We start from the raw sequence: 26,925 nt of genomic DNA, 5'->3' as shown, positions 1-26,925 counted from the left end.
GGCTGCAATTATTGGGGCTGGTAACTCTAATGAACTTATCCTCTGTAGCAGAGGTAACTCTGGGTCTTCCATTCCTGTGGCGGTCCTCATGAGAGCCAGTTTCATCATAGCGCTTGATGGTTTTTGCGACTGCACTTGAAGAAACCTTCAAAGTTCTTGAAATGTTCCGAATTGACTGACCTTCATGTCTTAAAGTAATGATGGACTGTCGTTTCTCTTTGCTTATTTGACCTGTTCTTGCCATAATATGGACTTGGTCTATCTTCTGTATACCACCCCTACCTTGTCACAACACAACTGATTGGCTCAAACGCATTAAAAAGGAAAGAAATTCCACAAATTAACTTTTACCAAGGCACACCTGTTAATTGCATTCCAGGTGATTACCTCATGAAGCTGGTTGAGAGAATGCCAAGAGTGTGCAAAGCTGTCATCAAGGCAAAGGGTGGCTACTTTAAAGAATCTCAAATCTAAAATATATTTGGATTTGTTTAACACTTTGTTGGTTATTACATGATTCCATATGTGTTATTTCATAGTTTTGATGTCTTCACTATTATTCTATAATGTAGAAAATAGTAAAAATAAAGAAAAACCCTGGAATGAGTAGGTGTGTCCAAACTTTTGACTGGTACTGTAATTATCATTATATTATTATTATTATTATTATTATTATTATTATTATTATTATTATTATTATTATATTATAGGTTAGGTAGAATGTTAATAGTAAGGCCCTCTGATCCCATAACAAGTCTAGGGACAAGAGGGAAGACGTTATCCAGTATATGTGATACAACATATGAGACATACACTACAGTTAGGTTAGGTAGAATGGTTACAGTCAGGCTCTCTGAGGGTGTGTGGCAGTGAATTCCTACCCTACTCTCCTTGGTTGTGTCCTGTACAGACAGCTGCACCATAGGGCTGGGGTCCTTATTGCCCTTCTTCCTCTGAAAGACAACATATAACACTGATATCATACACACTAACATAAACAAAAGGGGGGGAAATTGTATTTTACACCGGGTAGGTGCAGTGAAATGTTTGGTTTTACAGGATCAGTCATAGTAGTACGCCACCCCTGGAGCAAATGAGGGTTAAGTGCCTTGCTCAAGGGCACATTGAACGATTTTTATTCGAACCCTCTAACCGCTAGGCTACCTGAGGACAGACTGTAGACCAGAACCAGTCAGGTTGCGTTCCAGGTCGTCTTTACTACAGTTCCTGAGCAGTTAAACACTTCCCTAGGCATGGTGAGTTCTGATCATCTGTGCAGTACGACTGCAATAAAGACGTCCTGGAACATGGCTACTGTCAGTCAGTACTTACAGGCAGGTCTTGAGCGCGTTCCAGGTAGACAGACAGGATGGCTGCAGAGGGAGGGTCAGCAGTCTTACAGGTCATATTTCGGTTCCTCTGGATAACCTGATCACATGGGAAAACAGAGAAGGGTGTTTGAGGTATATGATTATGATTTACCTGATCAAAGCAAAAAAGTGAAAACTGAAGAGTGCTTGAAGGCAGAATGATACAGCTCAATATTTAAACAGCATCTTTGTTTACAAACTACTGCGCTATGGACACACCTCACTGAGTCGGTCAGCAGAGGACAGCAGAGAGAGCCACTCCAGACGGAGGTGAACACTGCCTGATGTAACATCCTTCAGCTTGAACCACTAGGAGAGAAAATGGGGGGGGGGGGTTAAAGAGAGACTGTGCATGTTTGAGAATTGCAGTGAGGCTGAGCAGTGCACCAGACCTTCACGACTGAAAGGATGTTTTAACATTTCAGAAACCACATAAATATGATACAGCCAGTGAAGGCTGCTGAGAGGAGGACGGCTCATAACAATGGCTGGAATGGAGTCAATGGAATGGTATCAACCACATCCAACAGGTGGTTTCCATGTGGTTGATACCATTCCATTGACTCCACCCCAGCCATTATTACGAGCCGTCCTCCCCTCAGCAGCCTCCACTGGATATAGCCCAACTGACATGTAGTCGATCTTGAACATACATATTGACTAACCCCCGACTAAACCATTGAGAGTAATAGAGGGGTGTCATGTTATTGTGGTGAAATGGACTAAAACACTGAGAGTCATGAAGGGGTATAATGTTATTGTGGTGAAATGGTGAGCACAGACTGAGCCAGCAGGAGATCACGAGGAGGGAGGTACATGGGGTCTGCATGACACTTGCTGTTTGAAGGAATTACCAGATTCAGCCTTCATTCTGACCCATGTCTCAGGGTAGTCTTCATTCCAGCTCAGTGCCCTTTACACACAATGGAACTTTTACTCTCTATACGAGATACAGAAAACAGCTAGTATATGTTAAAATGCTAATTGACCAGAAGCTGCTTCTAAATAGTTAAAGTAGATCACCTTTTATTGAACCTATTGGGATGTCAGACTCACTTTAGGTACATAAGATGAAGAACAAATTTGGAAAGTATTCAGACCCGTTGACTTTTTCCACATTTTGTTACGTTACAGCCTTATTAAAAAATGGATTACATTGTTTTCCCCCCCTCATCAATCTACACACAATACCCCATAATGACAAAGCCAAAACACGTTTTTAGAAATTTTAACAAATGTAATAATTCAAAACTGAAATTTCACATTTACAGAAGTATTCAGACCCTTTACTCAGTACTTTGTTGAAGCACCTTTGGCAGTGATTACAGCCTCGCGTCTTCTTGGGTATGACGCTACAAGTTTGACACACCTGTATTTGGGGAGTTTCTCTCATTCTTCTCTGCAGATCCTCTCAAGCACTGTCAGGTTGGCTGGGGAGCGTCGCTGCACATCTATTTTCAGGTCTCTCCAGAGATGTTCAATCGGGTTCAAGTCCGGGCTCTGGCTGGGACACTCAAGGACATTCAGAGACTTGTCCTGGAGCCACTCCTGCATTGTCTTGGCTGTGTGCTTAGGGTCGTTGACCTGTTGGAAGGTGAACCTTCTCCCCAGTCTGAGGTCCTGAGCGCTCTGGAGCAGGTTTTCATCAAGGATCTCTCTGTACTTTGCTCCGTTCATCTTTCTCTCGATCCTGACTAGTCTCCCTGTCCCTGCCACTGAAAAACATCCCCACAGCATTATGCTGCCACCACCATGCTTCACCGTAGGGATGGTTCCAGGTTTCCTCCAGACATGATGCTTGGCATTCAGGCCAAAGAGTTCAATCTTGGTTTCATCAGACCAGAGAATCTTGTTTCTCATGGTCTGAGTCCTTTAGGTGCCTTTTGTCAAACCCCAAGCGGGGTGGCATGTGCCTTTTACTGAGGAGTGGCTTCTGTCTGGCCACTCTACCATAAAGGCCTGATTGGTGGAGTGCTGCAGAGATGGTCGTCCTTCTGGAAGGTTCTCCCATCTCCACAGAGGAACTCTGGAGCTCTGTCAGAGTGACCATCGGGTTCTTGGTCACCTCCCTGACCAAGGCCCTTCTCCCCCGATTGCTTAGTTTGGCCGGGTGGCCAGCTCTAGGAAGAGTTTTGGTGGTTCCAAACTTCTTCCATTTAAGAATGATGGACGCCACTGTTCTTGGGGACCTTCAATGCTGCAGAAATGTTTTAGTATCCTTCCCCAGATCTGTGCCTCGACACAATCCTGTCTCAGAGCTCTACGGACAATTCCTTCGACCTCATGACTGGGTTTTTGCTCTGACATATACTGTGGGACCTTATATAGACCGGTGTGTGCCTTTCCAAATCATGTCCATCAATTGAATTTTCCACAGGTGGACTCCAATCAAGTTGTAGAAACATCTCAAGGATGATCAATGGAAACAGGATACGCCTGAGCTCAATTTCGAGTCTCATAGCAAAGGGTCTGAATACTTGTGTAAATAAGGTATTTCTGTTTTTCTTTTTATTACATTTGCAAAAACTTTGTCATTATGGGGTATTGTGTGTAGGTTGATGAGGATTTATTTAATCCATTTCACAATAAGGCTGTAATGTAACAAAATGTGGAAAAAGGGAAGTGGTCTGAATACTTTCCGAATGCACTGTATATTTGTGAATTTTGTGAATTTCTATTAGGATCCCCATTAGCTAACGCCGTAATGTTAGCTAATCTTCCTGGGGTCCAACACCAATTAATAAGACATTAAAAACAATTACAAATTTGGAAGGGGGAAAAAGTAAGGAACTTGTCTGTAGGTCCTGCATTAAAGAACATAATTGGTTAAAGAAAATTGTGATAAATAAAAATTTATACCAGTTTCATTTAAGGACCAAAGGATTGACAGCTGTCCCATATATATTGCAAAATAGTTGGGAAGAGATTTTTGACGTACCGATTCCATGGCATAGTGTTTATGAACTGATATGCAAAACGACGCCGGATTCAAAACTTAGAATTGTTCAATTTAAATTATTATACAAAATTCTTGCTACCAATAGAATGTTATTTATATGGGGGATACAATCTTCCCAGCTCTGCAGATTTTGCTGCGAAGAGACAGAATCATTTGATCATTTGTTTTGGTACTGTCCATTTGTAGCTTGTTTTTGGTCACAGGTCCAGGGATTCCAATATTTACCTGGAGCTAACCCTGCAGATAGCACTACTGGGTGATCTGAAAAGTCATAGTCAAATATATATAATAATACTTTTAGCAAAAATGTTTATTTTCAATTTACAATCTGTAGAAACAATGAAAATAGAAAGGTTCCAAACTTTTGTGAAACATCACAGTACAGTTGAAGAATATATGGCAAATAGAAATCCAATATGGATGGTGTTAAGAGATAAAGGGGAGGTGTTAAATGGAGCTGAAGGATGGAACTAATAACAACTAACAACAAATAATAACAACAAGATAACTAATGTAAAGCATACTGTGTCCATAATAAGTATATAGGTTATAGGTTGAGAGCTTTTGTGAAAGAGCACAGTTAGAAAGATATGGCATATAGAAGCAAACCAGATGGACATCATGAAAATGATCGAAGAGGTTGAAGGTAGAGGAAGTTCAGGAGTAAAAACAAACAAAGTAGAATTATAGTAAAATTGACTGTGTCCACAATATGTATATAGTATGTATAAGCTGGAAGTAGAGGCCTAAGCGTTGTTGTTCACTAGTTTACTCCAATTAGGGAAGGGGTGGTGGGGTTGGAAAGTAATAAAGGGAAATATATTTTTTAAAAGGATATGTATATATAAAAATTATATGTATACAGTGAGGAAAAAAAGTATTTGATCCCCTGCTGATTTTGTACGTTTTGCACTGACAAAGAAATTATCAGTCTATAATTTTAATGGTAGGTTTATTTGAACAGTGAGAGACAGAATAACAACAACAAAATCCAGAAAAACGCATGTCAAAAACGTTATAAATTGAATTGCATTTTAATGAGGGAAATAAGTATTTGACCCCTCTGCAAAACATGACTTAGTACTTGGTGGCAAAATCCTTGTTGGCAATCACAGATGTCAGACGTTTCTTGTAGTTGGCCACCAGGTTTGCACACATCTCAGTAGGGATTTTGTCCCACTCCTCTTTGCAGATCTTCTCTAAGTCATTAAGGTTTCGAGGCTGACGTTTGGCAACTCGAACCTTCAGCTCTCTCCACAGATTTTCTATGGGATTAAGGTCTGGATACTGGCTAGGCCACTCCAGGACCTTAATGTGCTTCTTCTTGAGCCACTCCTTTGTTGCCTTGGCCGTGTGCTTTGGGTCATTGTCATGCTGGAATACCCATTCACGGCCCATTTTCAATGCCCTGGCTGAGGGAAGGAGGTTCTCACCCAAGATTTGACGGTACATGGCCCCGTCCATCGTTCCTTTGATGCGGTGATGTTGTCCTGTCCCCTTAGCAGAAAAACACCCCCAAAGCATAATGTTTCCACCTCCATGTTTGACAGTGGGGATGGTGTTCTTGGGGTCATAGGCAGCCTTCCTCCTCCTCCAAACATGGCGAGTTGAGTTGATGCCAAAGAGCTCCATTTTGGTCTCATCTGACCACAACACTTTCACCCAGTTCTCCTCTGAATCATTCAGATGTTCATTGGCAAACTTCAGACGGGCATGTATATGTGCTTTCTTGAGCAGGGGGACCTTGCGGGCGCTGCAGGATTTCAGTCCTTCACGGCGTAGTGTGTTACCAATTGTTTTCTTGGTGACTATGGTCCCAGCTGCCTTGAGATCATTGACAAGATCCTCCCATGTAGTTCTGGGCTGATTCCTCACCGTTCTCATGATCATTGCAACTCCACAAGGTGAGATCTTGCATGGAGCCCCAGGCCGAGGGAGATTGACAGTTATTTTGTGTTTCTTCCATTGAATGATTCAGAGGAGAACTGGGTGAAAGTGTTGTGGTTAATCACACTAACTGTTGTCACCTTCTCACCAAGCTGCTTGGCGATGGTCTTGTAGCCCATTCCAGCCTTGTGTAGGTCTACAATCCTGTCCCTGACATCCTTGGAGAGCTCTTTGGTCTTGGCCATCATGGAGAGTTTGGAATCTGATTGATTGATTGCTTCTGTGGACAGGTGTCTTTTATACAGGTAACAAGCTGAGATTAGGAGCACTCCCTTTAAGAGTGTGCTCCTAATCTCAGCTCGTTACCTGTATAAAAGACACCTGGGAGCCAGACATTTTTCTGATTGAGAGGGGGTCAAATACTTATTTCCCTCATTAAAATGCTAATCAATTTATACCATTTTTGACATGTGTTTGTCTTGATTTTTTGGTTGTTATTCTGTCTCTCACTGTTCAAATAAACCTACCATTAAAATTATAGACTGATAATTTCTTTGTCAGTGGGCAAACGTACAAAATCAGCAGGGGATCAAATACTTTTTTCCCTCACTGTATATACGTAGTTCCCTGTAGCTCAGTTGGTAGAGCATGGTGCTTGCAATGCCAGGGTTGTGGGTTCGTTTCCCACGGGGGGCCAGTATGAAAATGTATGCACTCACTAACTGTAAGTTGCTCTGGATAAGAGCGTCTGCTAAATGACTAAAATGTAAAAAAATAAATAAATATATATATGTGTGTATATATACAGTGGGGGAAAAAAGTATTTAGTCAGCCACCAACTATGCAAGTTCTCCCACTTAAAAAGATGAGAGAGGCCTGTAATTTTCATCATAGGTACACGTCAACTATGACGTCAAAATGAGAATTATTTTTCCAGAAAATCACATTGTAGGATTTTTAATGAATTTATTTGCAAATTATGGTGGAAAATAAGTATTTGGTCAATAACAAAAGTTTCAATACTTTGGTATATACCCTTTGTTGGCAATGACACAGGTCAAACGTTTTCTGTAAGTCTTCACAAGGTTTTCACACACTGTTGCTGGTATTTTGGCCCATTCCTCCATGCAGATCTCCTCTAGAGCAGTGATGTTTTGGGTCTGTCGCTGGGCAACACAGACTTTCAACTCCCTCCAAAGATTTTCTATGGGGTTGAGATCTGGAGACTGGCTAGGCCACTCCAGGACCTTGAAATGCTTCTTACGAAGCCACTCCTTCGTTGCCCGGGCGGTGTGTTTGGGATCATTGTCATGCTGAAAGACCCAGCCACGTTTCATCTTCAATGCCCTTGCTGATGGAAGGAGGTTTTCACTCAAAATCTCACGATACATGGCCCCATTCATTCTTTCCTTTACATGGATCAGTCGTCCTGGTCCCTTTGCAGAAAAACAGCCCCAAAGCATGATGTTTCCACCCCTATGCTTCACAGTAGGTATGGTGTTCTTTGGATGCAACTCAGCATTCTTTGTCCTCCAAACACGACGAGTTGAGTTTTTACCAAAAAGTTCTATTTTGGTTTCATCTGACCATGTGACATTCTCCCAATCCTCTTCTGGATCATCCAAATGCACTCTAGCAAACTTCAGACGGGCCTGGACATGTACTGGCTTAAGCAGGGGGACACGTCTGGCACTGCAGGATTTGAGTCCCTGGCGGCGTAGTGTGTTACTGATGGTAGGCTTTGTTACTTTGGTCCCAGCTCTCTGCAGGTCATTAACGAGGTCCCCCCGTGTGGTTCTGGGATTTTTGCTCACCGTTCTTGTGATTATTTTGACCCCACGGGGTGAGATCTTGCGTGGAGCCCCAGATCGAGGGAGATTATCAGTGGTCTTGTATGTCTTCCATTTCCTAATAATTGCTCCCACAGTTGATTTCTTCAAACCAAGCTGCTTACCTATTGCAGATTCAGTCTTCCCAGCCTGGTGCAGGTCTACAATTTTGTTTCTGGTGTCCTTTGACAGCTCTTTGGTCTTGGCCATAGTGGAGTTTGGAGTGTGACTGTTTGAGGTTGTGGACAGGTGTCTTTTATACTGATAACAAGTTCAAACAGCTGCCATTAATACAGGTAACGAGTGGAGGACAGAGGAGCCTCTTAAAGAAGAAGTTACAGGTCTGTGAGAGCCAGAAATCTTGCTTGTTTGTAGGTGACCAAATACTTATTTTCCACCATAATTTGCAAATAAATTCATTAAAAATCCTACAATGTGATTTTCTGGATTTCTTTTTCTCAATTTGTCTGTCATAGTTGACGTGTACCTATGATGAAAATTACAGGCCTCTCTCATCTTTTTAAGTGGGAGAACTTGCACAATTGGTGGCTGACTAAATACTTTTTCCCCCCACTGTATATACAGTATATATTTGCGAGAAAGAAAACATATGGGGGATTGGAAGTTATTCAGACATTTACATTGATGGAAGTTACAATCTATTTGCAATATTAAAGCTGATCTACCCCCGAAAGAATATAAAATAACACAAAAAAATTTAACATTACAAATTAAGACTTTACAAACATTTTACAAGTAGACAATACAGACAATTAAAATACCTGACAGGTAACACATTTAACATTCAGTTGATGCTTTCTATTTCCTGTCCAGTCATATGGTCTATCGCATTAGATGGTCTTTTAGTTTTTTCTTGAAGGTGGATTTACTTTTTGCCTGAGAAATATGGATTGGTAAAGAGTTCCATTCAGCTATGGCTCTATATACAACTGTAGATTTAAGGTGAATTGTCCTTGGCTTGGGTTGTCTTAGATGCCCTGAATTTACCTGTCTGATTTGGTGGTTATGCATGTTGCTAGTATGTACTAACTGGTCTGAAAAATACTGTGTTTTTAAAAAATATATAACATTCCTAAAGAAAATCAGAAGACTGGATAGTAATTTGTTTTCAACGTGAAGCCATGAGATTCTGATGCATTTGGACAATATTCATACTGTGACGTCACGAGAGGCTACACAGCTTTCAGCGGGATTGCTCAAGTAGTGCAAGGAGACAAGGTTCAAACAAAACAAGGATTTTATTATAGGTCTTGGGAAATTAACGAAAATATAACAAAATTCTGTTCTCTTGTGGCTCTTTAAGGGTTAACAGTTCAGGGATGTCTCTTCCACATCCAAAATCATAATTCTCACTCGCTCAGATAACTTTTCCCCAGCCTTACTGTAGTCCACGTTGCAGCTAGTGGCCAACCCAGCAAAAAGTCCTTCCAAATGTCTCTCACGTATTTCCACAGGTGCATATATCCAAAGGTGAGTATTTCCCAAAGGTAAGTATCTCCAAATCCTTATATTCCTCATGGAAGTGGACGTGCAGCACTCTTGTCCTCCAGAGAGCCCAGGTTGGAGACTGTGTCTCTTCCCTTCCCAAACCTTCAGCTCATCAGCTCCTCATTTGTTTCAGCTGCGTGGGAAGATTGGCCATAGAGGGGTGGAGTTCCCGACCCTACCAGCAGATGGAGCCATAGCTGTCTGGGTTTGCAGCCACCTCAGGGGGATGTAACGTCCCTCCAGGACACAGCCTCTCGTGACATCACACATCCCCCTCCTCGGGACCGACGTCCTCGTCGGGTAAAGGCAGCGAAGAAGGCATCACGCCGGGAGAGGGCGTCCGCATTGCCGTGGTGCTTGCCAGACTGCTCTCTCTTCAACTCCTCCAACTCTAGGACCAGGGACTCAGCCTCCTGTTGTCTCTCCTTGAGTTTCTTACTGAACGCATCAGCCTTGGTTTTAGCAGAGTTTAGCTTCTGTTGAGCAGCTTTCAGTTCCTTCTCTCTCTCTGCCTCCGCATTCTTCATCTTGTTCTCCAACACCTTGTACTTCTCCTCTGCCTTCTTCTGGACCTCCTTACTCCTGCGCAGGGTCTCCTCACACTCCTCGATGGTCCTGCGCAGCCTCTCCAGCTCCTCCTGTTGCTTAGGGAAGGAGCTCTGTTGGAGTTTAGCCTGGAGGATATCTAACTCTTCTGTCTTCATGTCTAACTGTTGCTTTAACAAACGATACCTCTCAGCGGTCCCCTTCAGACCAGACAGTTCTTTGTCCAGATTCTGTAGCTCCGTCTCTGTGTCGGTCTGGGCACCTGCCATCCCTATCAGAGCCCGGGCGGGAGTGAGTAACTCGGAGGATTGCACCGGAGCCTTCCCAGGATGAGTCTTGCCTCTCCGTTTCCGAGGTACTCGGGTTATCCTCTCCTGAGACTCTCTCCAGAGTGGGTAAAAGGCTGGGCAGTCTCGTCCAATTAGGACAGGGACGGGGAGGGAATCAACCACCCCCGCCGTCGTGTGTATGGTTCCCCGTGTGCTGGTCATTGTAAGTTCAGTAATGGGGTATTCTCTGGTGTCCCCATGGACACAGGAAACTGGGAGGACTTTCCCCGGGGTCAGACACGTTGGGCCCACCAAATCCTTACGCACCAGGGTGGCCCGGCTACCAGAATCCAGTAAGGCCTCCACATCATGGTGATTCACAGTTACCGGGCAGGTGGGGGGGTCGATCTGGGCCGCCATCTACGACTCCCAAGAGCGAGGCAACACGGTGTGTGGGTGCTGAGCTGGAGGACTCCGCAGTGGGCATAGGTTCATCGGCTGGTTTCCCACACTGCCAGGAGATATGTCCCATCTCCCCACACCGGTAACACTGTCGAGTTTCCCCCTCCTGGTGTACTCTTCTTGGACCCGCCTGGTTTCTGGCTCCCCCTGGAGCCGGGATAAGTCCTGACGTGGCTGGGTTCGAGACCTTGGGGTCCTTTGGACGGGTTCTTCCCATTTGTGGTGGGGCCGCACTCCTGGGGTCTTTTCGGGAAGCATTCCGCATCTCCGCTGTGGCCTGGTACTTTTCCACAGCTTCCACGGTCAGATCAGCCGTGGTCAAGGCCTGTTGACTGATGAACCGTTTTGCCTCATAAGGCAGGGCGCGTAGGTAACGATCCACCACAACGGCCTCCACCACCGCCGCTGCTGTATTCCTCTGCGGATCAAGCCATTTCCTTGCGATTCGGACAAGTTCATGCATCTGCGCCCGAGGAGGTTGGTCTGGTTGGAAGGTCCAGCTGTGAAAGCGCTGGGCCATACCAAACTTTGTGAGTCCATATCTGCTGAGGATCTCAGACTTCAGGGCATCATAGTCAGTAACCTGGTCAGGGCCCAGGTCCCGGACAGCATTCAGCGATTCCCCCGGTTAGAAAGGGGGGCTAACAGACCAACCCACTGTTGCTTGGGCCAGGCTTCCCTAGTGGCCGTGGCCTCAAATGCATGCAGGTATGCCTCAATGTCATCGGTAGCTCCCATCTTAGATATAAAGTCACTTGCCTTTATTGGGCGGGTATTTTGGACCACCCTCTGTCTCTGCAACTGCAATTCCTCTGCCTTCAGAAGGTTGGCTTTCTTTTGCTCCTCCAAGAGAGCCACGTTTGCTTGCATCTGGGCTTGCTGGCCAGCAACAAGGGCTTTCAATATGTCCTCCATTTCAGTCGGCGGGGAGCCTACGGCCAACTTGGAAAACTGGGTGATCAAACCTTCGGTATCCTCCTCTGACATGCACTATTAACGCTTGAGCGTGCCTGTATTCTCCACCATCTGTGACGTCACGAGAGGCTACACAGCTTTCAGCGGGATTGCTCAAGTAGTGCAAGGAGACAAGGTTCAAACAAAACAAGGATTTTATTATAGGTCTTGGGAAATTAACGAAAATATAACAAAATTCTGTTCTCTTGTGGCTCTTTAAGGGTTAACAGTTCAGGGATGTCTCTTCCACATCCAAAATCATAATTCTCACTCGCTCAGATAACTTTTCCCCAGCCTTACTGTAGTCCACGTTGCAGCTAGTGGCCAACCCAGCAAAAAGTCCTTCCAAATGTCTCTCACGTATTTCCACAGGTGCATATATCCAAAGGTGAGTATTTCCCAAAGGTAAGTATCTCCAAATCCTTATATTCCTCATGGAAGTGGACGTGCAGCACTCTTGTCCTCCAGAGAGCCCAGGTTGGAGACTGTGTCTCTTCCCTTCCCAAACCTTCAGCTCATCAGCTCCTCATTTGTTTCAGCTGCGTGGGAAGATTGGCCATAGAGGGGTGGAGTTCCCGACCCTACCAGCAGATGGAGCCATAGCTGTCTGGGTTTGCAGCCACCTCAGGGGGATGTAACGTCCCTCCAGGACACAGCCTCTCGTGACATCACAATACGGATAGAGCAATGAAGAGCTAATCTGGCAGCCCTGTTTTGAGCGATTTTGAGCTTTTTTATATCTTTCTTTGCTGCAGATGACCATATAACTGGACAGGTTTGATAGGACCAGGGATTGAATCACCTGATTCAGAGTGCTAGATGTTACATACTCTGAACATTTTCTTGTAATAACAATATTATCTTTGTGTTCTGACCATGATAAAGCTTCGTCCAACATGATGCCTAGTAGTTTAGTTTTTTTCACTTGCTCTACATGCGTTCTATTAATCGACAAATTCAATTGGGGATCATCAGCAAGCATCTTGAACTAAATACAATACATTTAGTTTTAACCTTTAAATAAAGGTTAAATAAAAAAATGTGTCTCCTACATGATACAATCTTTAATAAGGGTATATGACATGGAGCCATCAGTTGGACTCATGGCATTCCTCAACTTGTCCACTTTGCCTGTAAAATATTCATTAAAGTAGTTTGCGATGTCGTGTGGTTTTGTAATAAATATACCCTCTGATTCAACAAAAGAGGTGGACATGTTCGAATTCCTACCCATAATTGTAAGGCTTGGTGTGAGGTGTGACCCAGGTGCGGTGCAGGATATACAGTAGGCAGTAGGCAGAGATGGTGAAACAAGGATCTTTATTGGTGGTCCCGAAGCCAGCATACAAAATAACTGAATTATCACGATAAAAGTAAGGTGGAGCAAATAAGTCTCCAAAAACCGGCTGACAGCCAAAATACGAAATATTACCTAAAACTCTGGGTGGAGGCGACGGAATGTTGTTATCAGCCCTGGGTCCAGAATGTCCCTCCTGGGCACCCAGGACCACTCCTCCGGTCCATAACCCTCCCAGTCCACAAGAAATTGGAGACCCCTCCCCATCCGCCAGCAGTCCAGGATCCGGTCCACAGTAAAAGCCGGCTGTCCTCCGACGAGGCACAGCGGGGGAACAGGACGAGGAGGGGGAGCCAGGGGACAGGTGGCGACGGGCTTGAGGAGGGACACATGGAATGTGGGATGCACCCGCATGGTGGGGGGAAGTTTCAGGCGGTAGGCCACTGGGTTGGCTCGCCGGACCACTCTGAATGGCCTGGGGGGACAGCTTCCTGGACTCCACGCGGAGGGGAAGATCCCGCATGGAGAGCCACACCCTCTGTCCCGGGCGAAAAACCGGGGCCGGGCGACGCCTGCGGTTGGCCTGATGTTGAGACCTGACCGAGGCCTGCTTAAGCACCGCCCGTACCTGCCTCCAGGTGCGGCGACAGCGACTGATGTGGGCCTGGACCGACGGGACCAACGCCTCCTCCTCTTGCTCTGGGAATTTGGGGGGTTGGTACCCTTATTGGCACTGGAAGGGGGACAGGCCGGTGGACAAGCAGAGGAGGGTGTTGTCGGCGTACTCCGCCCACGCCAGTTGCTGACTCCACGTAGCTGGGTTGCTGGAGGTGTAGCACCTCAGCATCCCCTCCAGATCCTGGTTGACGCGCTCCGTCTGCCCGTTCGACTGGGGATGGAAACCGGAAGGGAATCTGACGGAGGCGCCGAGGCAGGTGGCGAACGCCTTCCAGAACCTGGCGGCGAACTGAGGGCCCCAATCTGACGCCACATCTTGGGGAAGGCCGTGGACCCGGAAAACGTGCTGCAGCACCAACTTAGCCGTCTCCCGTCTGACGGGAGTTTGGGAAGGGGAATGAAGTGGGCAGCCTTCGAGAACCAGTCCACAACGACCAGGATGACTGTGCATCCATCAGAGGGGGGTAGGGCAGAAATGAAATCCAGCGAGATGTGGGACCAGGGGCGCTTTGGGATAGGCAGGGGTTGGAGCAGCTCCTCCGGTCCATAACTCTTCGTTCACGCGCACACCGGGAAAGCCACAATGAAGGTGCGCATATCCCCCTCAGCAGATGGCCACCAGAACCTCCTACGCAGGAACTCCAACATCCTGGCGCTCCCCGGATGGCTGGTGAGGTCGGACGCGTGCGCCCACTGAAGCAGTCGCGAGAGCACAGCCTTGGGTACGTACATCCTCCCCAATGGACTTCCGCCCGGATCGGGCTCCCACCGTAGCGCTGCTCTGACCAGCCTATCGATTCCCCACGAAACGGGGGCAGCAATCAGGGCGTTGGGGACAATGGGGTCATCCCTCTCCACCAGATCCATGGGTTCGAACTGCTAAGTTCTTATAGTCCGTCCATACAGCGAATGGATGGGCGGCCCACTCTAGCCAATGCCTCCACTCCCCCAGGGCGAGCTTGACCACTAGCAACTCACCTTCCAGCTCAACCTGTTGATCCAATTGTAGCTTCTCAGAAAACAGCTTTCGAACTTTGTCCTCTGATTCAGCCCATGTCTCACTTTGGCTCTCCTGGATACCATCTATTACAAGATTATTTCTCCTCGATTGTCCATCCAGGTAATCAGCCTTCCCAGACATGTTCTGGAGGCCCTCCCTGACTGTGGTGATTTCATTCCGCATAGAGGAACAGTTTCTGGAAAGTGTATCCTGTGTAGTCTTCAATACATCCACATCCTTCTGTGTGAACTGAAGGCTTGTTTTAATGTCTTGTACATCTTTAGTCAGGTTGTCCAGCCGTTTGTTGGTAGACTCCATGATCATTTGTATAAAGCTTTTAAAGTTGTTTTCCTGCTGAATTATAATTTCCTTATAGAATACTTTCTGCTTCTCCAAGAGTTCACGTACCTGCCCAGCAGAGATGTGATCCTCGTCTTTTTCGGAGGCATGGTAGTACTAATAGTAGGGCGAGCCCACTATTCACTCTGTAAAATGAGAGACGCCGGCAGGAGAAAACTCTAGAAATCGGTAGTCCTAAGCCCGGGACAAATAGAAGTGTGGCCCTAGCCACAAGGGCCAACCGCTTAGCGGGCTTGGTATCCGTCAGTAGTAGACCAGGTTGCCTAGCTTGATAGCGAGCAGCAAGGCTAGCTGCTTCGCCAATGTAGTACCACCTTGTTTGAGCAAGGATCCCGGGACATATATCAGCGGTCCCAGCGTTAACACTAACTGCATCGTAGGATCCAGATATGAATAGGAAAACGTTTATTAGCTAACTAGGTAGTTTGTTGTTAAAGTAAAACAAACCGAATCTCTAGTCTTGAACTGTGTGCTCTGTTGACGATACGGCCTATGGTGAATGGTGAATGGTTAAGGAGCGCTTGTAACTCACCTCATCTAGAACTCTGGCCTTGTGCACGACATCTAGATCCATTTTAACCCTGAGAGAGAGTGAGAGAGAGTGAGAGAGAGAGAGAGAGAGAGAGAGAGAGAGAGAGAGAGAGAGAGAGAGAGAGAGAGAGAGAGAGAGAGAGAGAGAGAGAGAGAGAGAGAGAGAGAGAAAGAAAGAGGCGAGAGAAAGAGGAAGATAAAGGAACATGTAAAATGTACATTACAACATACAGTGGTACACAGTAAATGTGTAACAATGAATTAGATGACATAACCAACAAAGAGAGTGAGTCAGTGCATCCCAAATGGCACCCTATTCCCTATATAGTGCACCACTTTTGACCAGAGTAGGGCATAAGAATCTGGCCAAAACTAGTGCACTACATAGGGCAGTGTTTCCCAATCCTGGTCCTGGAGACCCAAAGGGGTGCACATTATTGTTTTTGCCCTAGCACTAACATACCTGATTCAAATAATTAAAAGCTTGACGTTGAGTTGAATCGAATGTGTTAGTGCTAGGGTAAAAACAATGTGCACTCCTTTGAGTCCCCAGGACCAAGATTGTAAAACACTGCCCTATATAATGCACTAGTCTTTACTATAACCAGTCAAAGGTATTAAACTAAATAGGGAATGGGGTGCCATTACAGACACAGTCAGTGAGTGAGTTGGGCGCTACCTGCCCAGGAAGTCATCCTGGTTCTGGTCTTTATCAAACACCTCCACCTCCAACTCCTGACCAGGCACTTCATGGACAATCACCTGACACACATATATAAACAAACACATATACACATGTAATCACAATCACAGATGACACAATAGTAACAGTAGCAGTAACACAGACATGCACATAGTCACAATGGTCAAAGCCCATAGCACCAGTGTTTATCTCAACAGCCCCAATGTCCATAGCACCAGTGTTTATCTCAACAGCCCCAATGTCCATAGCACCAGTGTTTATCTCAACAGCCCCAATGTCCATAGCACCAGTGTTTCTCTCAACAGCCCCAATGTCCATAGCACCAGTGTTTCTCTCAACAGCCCCAATGTCCATAGCACCAGTGTCTCTCTCAACAGCCCCAATGTCCATAGCACCAGTGTTTCTCTCAACAGCCCCAATGTCCATAGCATCAGTGTTTCTCTCCACAGCCCCAAAGCCCATACTATAAGACATACTCTAAGCCTTGGGCAAGACTGTTCATGTCCCATGACACAGCAGAGTTAAGTAGCTAACACCGATGTTTGGTCAATTCTGCGCATCTCTTTACATCTCACTCATCTCTCTACAAACCTACAGCTTCCCTTTGTCAGCAGTAACAGAACACACTGCCTGAGGAAGAGCTGGTCGGTCATAATGTGTTGCAGTATGCGTCCTGCTGTAACAATATGCTGTGCCCCAAATGGCATCTTACTCCCTATATAATCCTTTTTTTTTTACCAGGGCCCGTATGGCTCTGCTGAAATGTAGTGTACTATATAGGAGATAGGGTGCCATTTGGGACACCCATAATATGCTGATCTGCTCCCATCTCTGTAAATATTTGTATATAGTTCACTAAAGTGGTATCTCTGCAATATGCAGGCCTCCTTTTTGTGGGAATCTGCAGAGTAAAACAAACCAACCTGTTTAACTCCAGGACTAAGGACACTGAGACATCTCTTTCACTCTCTCTCTCTCTCTCACCTCAAACATCTCTCTCTCTCAAACACCTCTCACTCCCTCTCTCTCTGTCGCTCTCCGTCTCTCTTTGTCTCTCTCTCTCGCTCTCTCACCTCAAACTTCTCTCTCACTCCCTCTCTCTCACTCCCTCGCTCTCCGTCTCGCTCTGTCTCTCACTGTCTCTCTCTCGCTCTCACCTCAAACATCTCTCTCCACTGTGGGTTGAGGTTGTTGTCCACGGTGTGTGATGTGAAGGTCTGGGTCCCCACACGCAGAACAGCGTACGGATCCGACTTCCCATCTATTATCCCCTTAATGACCGTATCCTTGGCTGTCAGCTCCTCAGCTTCCAATAGGTGGATACGCACCACTCCCTGACGGACATACAGAGAGGCATGATTAATACAGAGCCTACAGCAGGAACACTTGGCTGTCCACTGTTTCTGGACAACCTGTAGCTATGTGTTTATCTCTGTCAATCATACAAGTAGGGTCAGTCCATCTGTTATGTTTGGTAAATGCTTCAGTCAGTCAGTGAGTCAGTGAGTCAGTGACTCTCCATGACAGATGATTTAGAATGTCAGTAAGGTTACCCGTGGGAGAGGGGAGCGGAGCTGCGCAATGTGCAGGTTGGCCACCAGGGGGATAGTGAGGCGGTTGGGGAGGACCAGGTATGAGGCTATAGCATCCATTATCATCGTGTCCGACATGGCACTGTAAATGAATGCAGGGAGGCGTTGGGATGGGACAAAGAGGTGGGAAACACACACATAGACAAAGACTACATTCTACTGCTGACAGGAACATGCATTAAACTAGTAAACAATGAGGAAACCCCATTGAGTAAGGATGTGGCTGAGGCAGGGGACATTTCCCATTAAATCATTTTAAGCTAAATGTGATTTCTAAGTTGAATACAATTAAATAGAAACATATTGCCAGGAATATTTGAATTTATGATGTTAGCAACTAAACACTACACTGACAATGATTTCATTGTATTATCAGACAACTAGATGCCTAGATGCATGTCTTATCTACACACATGTGAGCAAGGACAATGCCTTGCTAAGTTAGGTCATCACCCTGAAGTAATACTAACATATACAGTACTAACAGCATAACACGTGGATCCACAGTACTATATAAGTACTTTGAGAAAGGCAATAGGAGCCCTCTCACTCACTTGAGTCCAGGGATATCCAGTATGTTGGTCAGCCCAGTCCAGTTGATGTCCAGCTTCTGTGAAAGCAGAGAAATGTCAACAACAATGAGAAGGCAGCATCGAATGAATGAATTAATTAATTAATTGAATAGATGGATGGATGGATGGATGGATGGATGGATGGATGGACGAACTAACAAACAAAGGAATTAAGTGATCGGTAACAGAGACTCACAGGTCTGTGGATGAAGAACATGGTGATGGCTCCCACCAGAGGCACATCCCCAATCAGGGGCTCCAGGATCACCCTCAATTTCCCATGTAGCTACAGAGAGAGAGCAGAAGGGAGGGAGAAAGAGGGGGGGAGGGGGGAGAGAGAGATAATGAGTTAATGAGAGAGATAATAAGAGAGGGGGGGGGGGGGAGAAGGAGAAATAAAGACAAGGATATTAGGTTAGCTTTGGAGAAGAATTTGGGAACCTTTTTCTCAAACACTCCCACTCCCCAGCCACTCTTTACCTGTATTCCATTCACTCCTGCTTTGCAAAAGTACTTTTTGATTCCCACATTGATCTCCACATCACCTGCATAGCTGCAGAGACGAGAGAGGTGAGGAGAGAAGAGAAGAGGAAACAGGAAGATGATTTAACTGTCACGCTGCTGCTACAGATGATGGATGTGCTCTACATCACAGAGGCATTGTGGACGGGCATGCAGTATGGGGTGCTGCGGCAGCTGCGTACCTAATGTATAGATCCAGTAAGACCTGCCGCTTGTCGTGCTCCGTGTGAGCCTTCACTCCCACCACCTTCATGGCCTGAGACAAAACCACATACTACGGTATTATTATGTGTATAGAAAGCATACAGTATAACACAGATAATGTTCACGGCAAGCTGTTCTGCATAAGGTCACCTCGCCTGCAAGCTATTATGGAGGGGGTCTGGTGCTAATAAGAAGTGATTCATTTGTGTCTAAATGTTCTGTATGCTAATTAGTGTTAGAATGAACCTGTCTATCTTTATGAGTATAAGGAGCTTACCAGAGCCACATATTTACATTTCTAGAAATGGCTTGGCTCTGGGTCCTACTAATACAGGCCAGGGCTCTAGTTAGTACCCTGGGTCCTACTAAACAGTAATGACATGGTGTTATACAGGCCAGTGTAACGGGACATTTTAATTGTATGTGTCCACATAACTGAGTATGTGACTAACCTTGTGAAACCGTGTGAAATTGTCCTATTATAATCTCCTGTTCTTCTGAGTATAATTCTGTGTTGCAAACCAGCTTAATCATGTGTCCTTGTATAGATAAAAGGAAACTGAAAGTCCCGCCCAAGAACAGGAAACTATAAAGATATGTGCTTATCACCCAATGCTTCGGAATTCAGACTGTCTACACTGTGCTGTCTAACTCTGTTCCCTCTGAGCTCAGAAATAAATCATCTTAATTTGACTTGGACTTCAGCAAATCCTTAAATTATATTATCCACCACATCAGGGCTCTAGTTTGTACCCTGGGTCCTACTATACAGTAATAACATGGTGTTATACAGGACAGGGCTCTAGTTAGTAACCTGGGTCCTACTATACAGTAATGACATGATGTTATACAGGCCAGGGCTCTAGTTAGTAGTAATGACATGGTGTTATACAGGCCAGGGCACTAGTTAGTACCCTGGGTCCTACTATACAGTAATGACATGATGTTATACAGGCCAGGGCTCTAGTTAGTAGTAATGACATGGTGTTATACAGGACAGGGCTCTAGTTAGTAGTAATGACATGGTGTTATATAGGCCAGGGCTCTAGTTAGTACCCTGGGTCCTACTATACAGTAATGACATGGTGTTATACAGGCCAGGGCTCTAGTTAGTAGTAATGACATGGTGTTATATAGGCCAGGGCTCTAGTTAGTACCCTGGGTCCTACTATACAGTAATGACATGGTGTTATACAGGCCAGGGCTCTAGTTAGTAGTATTGACATGGTGTTATACAGGCCAGGGCTCTAGTTAGTACCCTGGGTCCTACTATACAGTAATGACATGATGTTATACAGGCCAGGGCTCTAGTTAGTAGTAATGACATGGTGTTATACAGGCCAGGGCACTAGTTAGTACCCTGGGTCCTACTATACAGTAATGACATGGTGTTATATAGGCCAGGGCTCTAGTTAGTACCTTCTCCCCTAGGTTGACTTTGGTGAAGCTGAGGGTCTGCAAGTGGGTGTTGGATGCACGTATGGCTGGAGCAATGGTCTCGACCAGCAACTTCTCCAGATACTGACCAACGAATGGCCACGCCTGCTGCAGGATCTACAGGACACACACACAGAGAGAGAGAGAGAGAGAGAGAGAGAGAGAGAGAGAGAGAGAGAGAGAGAGAGAGAGAGAGAGAAGGACGACGAGAGAGAGAGAGAGAAGGACGACGAGAGAGAGAGAGAGAGAGAGAGAGAGAGAGAGAGAGAGAGAGAGAGAGAGAGAGAGAGAGAGAGAGAGAGAGAGAGAGAGAGAGAGAGAGAGAGAGAGAGAGAGAGAGAGAGAGAGAAAGGCATGTCTCAGTGTCTTTAGTCCTGTAGTTAAACAGCTTGGTTTGTTTTACTACTTTACTAAGTAGTCATGATTCTCACTGTGTATTTACAACCTAATGAATATACACTGCTCAAAAAAATAAAGGGAACACTAAAATAACACACCCTAGATCTGAATGAATGAAATAATCTTATTAAATACTTTATTTATATAGTTGAATGTGCTGACAACAAAATCACACAAAAATTATCAATGGAAATCAAATGTATCAACCCATGGAGGTCTTGATTTGGAGTCACCCTCAAAATTAAAGTGGAAAACCACACTACAGGCTGATCCAACTTTGATGTAATGTCCTTAAAACAAGTAAAAATGAGGCTCAGTAGTGTGTGTGGCCTCCACGTGCCTGTATGACCTCCTTACAACGCCTGGGCATGCTCCTGATGAGGTGGCGGATGGTCTCCTGAGGGATCTCCTCCCAGACCTGGACTAAAGCATCCGCCAACTCCTGGACAGTCTGTGGTGCAACGTGGCGTTGGTGGATGGAGCGAGACATGATGTCCCAGATGTGCTCAATTGGATTCAGGTCTGGGGAACGGGCGGGCCAGTCCATAGCATCAATACCTTCCTCTTGCAGGAACTGCTGACACACTCCAGCCACATTAGGTCTAGCATTGTCTTGCATTAGGAGGAACCCAGGGCCAACCGCACCAGCATATGGTCTCACAAGGGGTCTGAGGATCTCATCTCGGTACCTAATGGCAGTCAGGCTACCTCTGGCGAGCACATGGAGGGCTGTGCGGCCCCCCAAAGAAATGCCACCCCACACCATGACTGACCCACCGCCAAACCGGTCATGCTGGAGGATGTTGCAGGCAGCAGAACGTTCTCCACGGCGTCTCCAGACTCTGTCACGTCTGTCACGTGCTCAGTGTGAACCTGCTTTCATCTGTGAAGAGCACAGGGCGCCAGTGGCGAATTTGCCAATCTTGGTGTTCTCTGGCAAATGCCAAACGTCCTGCACGGTGTTGGGCTGTAAGCACAACCCCACCTGTGGACGTCGGGCCCTCATACCACCCTCATGGAGTCTGTTTCTGACCGTTTGAGCAGACACATGCACATTTGTGGTCTGCTGGAGGTCATTTTGCAGGGCTCTGGCAGTGCTCCTCCTGCTCCTCCTTGCACAAAGGCGGAGGTAGCAGTCCTGCTGCTGGGTTGTTGCCCTCCTACGGCCTCCTCCACGTCTCCTGATGTACTGGCCTGTCTCCTGGTAGCGCCTCCATGCTCTGGACACTACGCTGACAGACACAGCAAACCTTCTTGCCACAGCTCACATTGATGTGCCATCCTGGATGAGCTGCACTACCTGAGCCACTTGTGTGGGTTGTAGACTCTGTCTCATGCTACCACTAGAGCACCGCCAGCATTCAAAAGTGACCAAAACATCAGCCAGGAAGCATAGGAACTGAGAAGTGGTCTGTGGTCACCACATACAAAACCAGTCCTTTATTGGGGGTGTCTTGCTAATTGCCTATAATTTCCACCTGTTGTCTATTCCATTTGCACAACAGCATGTGACATTTATTGTCAATCAGTGTTGCTTCCTAAGTGGACAGTTTGATTTCACAGAAGTGTGATTGACTTGGAGTTACATTGTGTTGTTTAAGTGTTCCCTTTATTTTTTTGAGCAGTGTACATGAGATCCTATCATCATCTGGTCACGATTCAAGGACATTTTTCAAGGACTGCAGCGCTTGCAGACAAAACACTGTGTTGGGCAATTTCCTTGAATCTAACATAAATTATCTGAATTAGCCTGCTTGGCAAAGGTCAACATATGCCGTGCCAAATTCTTTCATATTTATGGTGTATAATCACATTTGAAGATGTGGTCCTTTTAAAAGAATTGGGCCATTCAAGACACAGATAGTAGGTTCTATAAAACTGCATATGACTGTGTAATATCTGACTACTGTATTGCACAACCAAAACCTCATAAACACTTATAACGGATTACATCTGCTAATGCAGCAAGAGGACCTGACAGTGTAACATGTGACAACCTTAGAGCAGGATCTCTACTCCCGTGATCACATATCCACCTACACTACAGGAAACCACAACCACATATCTGATCGAGAGACTCTTCACATGACAGAAACACAAGCCTTAAAGGCCAGCTCTGACAAGAGAGCAACAAAGGACAGAGTGTCACTACTAGCTAGTTACAGCAATTAATAATTAAGTAGGTATTAGACCTATAGTCATTTCCTAGTATTAGACATCCAAGTAGATGTCAACAAATATATGCATTTAGGTAGACACAATGCAGACGATGATAGTGCCTTCTTGGTTTGTCAATGACTTTTTAATTACTACATTTATCAACTGTAGGCTACATTTGATGGTTAATTTGTGTATGGTTCCGCTGTGCATGTCAGCACTGTTTGTCATATTCTTAAATCACACTGCCATGCAGCTCTTTACACAGCGAATAAAGTGCAAGGTCCGTCCGATCAAAAGCTTGTCGTCACTCTAAAAGGTGTTAGTTTCTGAATCAGTGTGTGAAGTTTAAGGCTGATACTACTTCTCATCTCTCTGCCCAGCCATTCCCATGACCCCTGACCTTCCCCTGGGCCCTGTCTGCTTGTCTGGGACTGGTCATGGGCTTCGTCTCAAATGGCACCCTACTCCCTATACAGGGCACTACTTTTGACCAGAGCCCCATAAGCCCTGGTCAAAAGTAGGGCACTAAATAAGAAATTGAGTGCCATTTGGGAAACAGGCATGAGGATGGTGATATGATACAGTGAGAGAAAAAAGTATTTGATCCCCTGCTGATTTTGTACGTTTGCCCACTGACAAAGTTTTAATGGTAGGTTTATTTAAACAGTGAGAGACAGAATAACAACAACAAAATCCAGAAAAACGCATATCAAAAATTTTATAAATTGATTTGCATTTTAATGAGGGAAATAAGTATTTGACCCCTCTGCAAAACATTACTTAGTACTTGGTGGCAAAACCCTTGTTGGCAATCACAGAGGTCAGACGTTTCTTGTAGTTGGCCACCAGGTTTGCACACATCTCAGGAGGGATTTTGTTCCACTCCTCTTTGCAGATCTTCTCCAAGTCATTAAGGTTTCGAGGCTGACATTTGGCAACTTGAACCTTCAGCTCCCTCCACAGATTTTCTATGGGATTAAGGTCTGGAGACTGGCTAGGCCACTCCAGGACCTTAATGTGCTTCTTCTTGAGCCACTCCTTTGTTGCCTTGGCCGTGTGTTTTGGGTCATTGTTATGCTGGAATACCCATCCACGACCCATTTTCAATGCCCTGGCTGAGGGAAGGAGGTTCTCACCCAAGATTTGGCGGTACATGGCCCCGTCCATCGTCCCTTTGATGTGGTGAAGTTGTCCTGTCCCCTTAGCAGAAAAACACCCCCAAAGCATAATGTTTCCACCTCCATGTTTGACGGTGGGGATGGTGTTCTTGGGGTCATAGGCAGCATTTCTCCTCCTCCAAACACGGCGAGTTGAGTTGATGCCAAAGAGCTCCATTTTGGTCTCATCTGACCACAACACTTTCACCCAGCTCTCCTCTGAATCATTCAGATGTTCATTGGCAAACTTCAGACGGCCCTGTATATGTGCTTTCTTGAGCAGGGGGACCTTGCGGGCGCTGCAGGATTTCAGTCCTTCACGGCGTAGTGTGTTACCAATTGTTATCTAGGTGACTATGGTCCCAGCTGCCTTGAGATCATTGACAAGATCCTCCCGTGTAGTTCTGGGCTGATTCCTCACCGTTCTCATGATCATTGCAACTCCACGAGGTGAGATCTTGCATGGAGCCCCAGGCCGAGGGAGATTGACAGTTATTCTGTGTTTCTTCCATTTGCGAATAATCACACTAACTGTTGTCACCTTCTCACCAAGCTGCTTGGCGATGGTCTTGTAGCCCATTCCAGCCTTGTGTAGGTCTACAATCTTGTCCCTGACATCCTTGGAGAGCTCTTTGGTCTTGGCCATGGTGGAGAGTTTGGACTCTGATTGATTGATTGCTTCTGTGGACAGGTGTCTTTTATACAGGTAACAAACTGAGATTAGGAGCACTCCCTTTAAGAGTGTGCTCCTAATCTCAGCTCGTTACCTGTATAAAAGACACCTGGGAGCCAGAAATCTTTTTGATTGAGAGGGGGTCAAATACTTATTTCCCTCATTAAAATGCAAATCAATTTATAACATTTTTGACATGCGTTTTTCTTGATTTTTTTTGTTGTTATTCTGTCTCTCACTGTTGAAATAAACCTACCATTAAAATTATAGACTGATCATTTCTTTGTCAGTGGGCAAACATACAAAATCAGCAAGGGATCAAATACTTTTTTCCCTCACTGTACATGCTAGCTCACTAATCCTGGAAGGAACCCAGGAAATCCTGTGCACTGGCAAGAGCTACTCGATATGCTAACAGTCTGTCATGAGAGACTACACATTCAAAAACTATTGTCAAACTATAATTGAATAACATTTGGGCTGTGTCATCCTATCTCTTGTCCTAATGAAGTTAGATTGGGAAGCAGACCAGGGTCTGTTGTTGTTGCAGCCAGCCAGGAAGAGACAGCCAGGCAGAGCCAGCCAGGCAAAACCAGCCATCCAGGCAGTGCCAGCCATCCATCCAGGCAGAGCCATCCATCCAGGCAGAGCCAGCCATCCATCCAGGCAGAGCCAGCCATCCAGGCATAGCCAGCCAGGCAGAGCCAGCCATCCATCCAGGCAGAGCCATCCATCCAGGCAGAGCCAGCCATCCATCCAGGCAGAGCCAGCCATCCAGGCATAGCCAGCCAGGCAGAGCCAGCCATCCATCCAGGCAGAGCCAGCCATCCAGGCAGAGCCAGCCAGGCAGGCAGAGCCAGCCATCCCGGCAGAGCCAGCCAGCCTGTCTGGAGGCTGGATAGCCTACGCATGCAGTCAGAGCACATGGTGGGTGGCAGGCAGGCAGACAGGCAGAGAGCCTGGAGGAGAAGCAGACGGGTTGGTTCTTGTGAAAGATGAGCCCTTTAGATCACTCCCCTACAATCTGTGCTTTGTCACAGCGACTTCATTACATTCTCCCAGAGAGAAGGGCAGCCTTGTTTATTGATATTCACATCACCTTCATCCACACTGAAGCTGCTCTCACAGTGGAGATGGAGATAGGGATGTGAGGCAGGGTGGCTGCTGTGGCTGCAACGGAGATAATCAGTGGGTCGGTGCTATCCGGAATCCTTGGGATGTCCCAACTCTGACGTTACCCCATTGAAGTTGAAATGTAAAATGGTTAAAGGTTAAGGTTAGGGTTAAGGTTATGGTTAGGGTAGGGATTAAGGTTAGGGTTTAGGGTAGACGTCCCAAGGATCCCAGACAGCACTAACCATACTCAGTGTGTGTGTGTGTGTGGTCTGGCGGAAGCTTTACACTCTCCCCTGACTCTTAATTATAACAAAGGATGATGGGTTCTGATGGAGGAGGTGGAGCACTCTCAGAGGTAGGATGCACACACACAGCAACCCAGGGCAATGGTGGACAAACAAACAAACACGACTACCCCATTCAGGAAGCACAAAGCTACTCCATCGGCACACCAGCTCAGTGTGTGTGTGTGTGTGTGTGTGTGTGTGTGTGTGTGTGTGTGTGTGTGTGTGTGTGTGTGTGTGTGTGTGTGTGTGTGTGTGTGTGTGTGTGTGTGTGTGTGTGTATGTGTATGTGTGTGTGTGTGTTTGTGTGTGTGTGTGTGTGTGTGCGCGTGCGTGCGTGTACACTACATACCTTGTTCATCCACTCAACCTTCTCCACGTCAGGGAAGTTGACCTGTAGAGAAAATGAGAAAAGTATTGGTTAGATTTGAACTTTTAACTGCCTTAAACAATAT

The 26,925-nt window shown here is 45.9% G+C and overlaps 1 protein-coding gene across 1 annotated transcript in view; it reads right to left on the bottom strand.

The window, feature by feature from the left end:
- LOC121537903 (extended synaptotagmin-1) overlaps positions 1-26,925 on the bottom strand; it is a 47,410-nt gene that overhangs the window by 12,467 nt on the left and 8,018 nt on the right. The window contains exons 2-14 of the mRNA XM_041845545.2: positions 26,823-26,864; positions 20,664-20,798; positions 19,223-19,296; positions 18,999-19,071; positions 18,715-18,804; positions 18,501-18,556; positions 17,908-18,028; positions 17,512-17,688; positions 16,331-16,413; positions 15,653-15,701; positions 1,590-1,679; positions 1,333-1,428; positions 882-953 (exon numbers count right to left, since the gene is read on the bottom strand). Coding sequence (XP_041701479.2) covers positions 882-953; positions 1,333-1,428; positions 1,590-1,679; positions 15,653-15,701; positions 16,331-16,413; positions 17,512-17,688; positions 17,908-18,028; positions 18,501-18,556; positions 18,715-18,804; positions 18,999-19,071; positions 19,223-19,296; positions 20,664-20,798; positions 26,823-26,864 — 1,158 coding nt within the window. The remainder of the gene's footprint in view (positions 1-881; positions 954-1,332; positions 1,429-1,589; positions 1,680-15,652; positions 15,702-16,330; positions 16,414-17,511; positions 17,689-17,907; positions 18,029-18,500; positions 18,557-18,714; positions 18,805-18,998; positions 19,072-19,222; positions 19,297-20,663; positions 20,799-26,822; positions 26,865-26,925) is intronic.

Source organism: Coregonus clupeaformis, chromosome 24 (genome assembly GCF_020615455.1).
Source record: "Coregonus clupeaformis isolate EN_2021a chromosome 24, ASM2061545v1, whole genome shotgun sequence".
In the NCBI taxonomy this organism is placed as follows: Eukaryota; Metazoa; Chordata; class Actinopteri; order Salmoniformes; family Salmonidae; genus Coregonus; species Coregonus clupeaformis.
The sequence above is the reverse complement of the archived record's forward strand: the minus strand, read 5'-3'. Positions and strand labels throughout refer to the sequence as shown.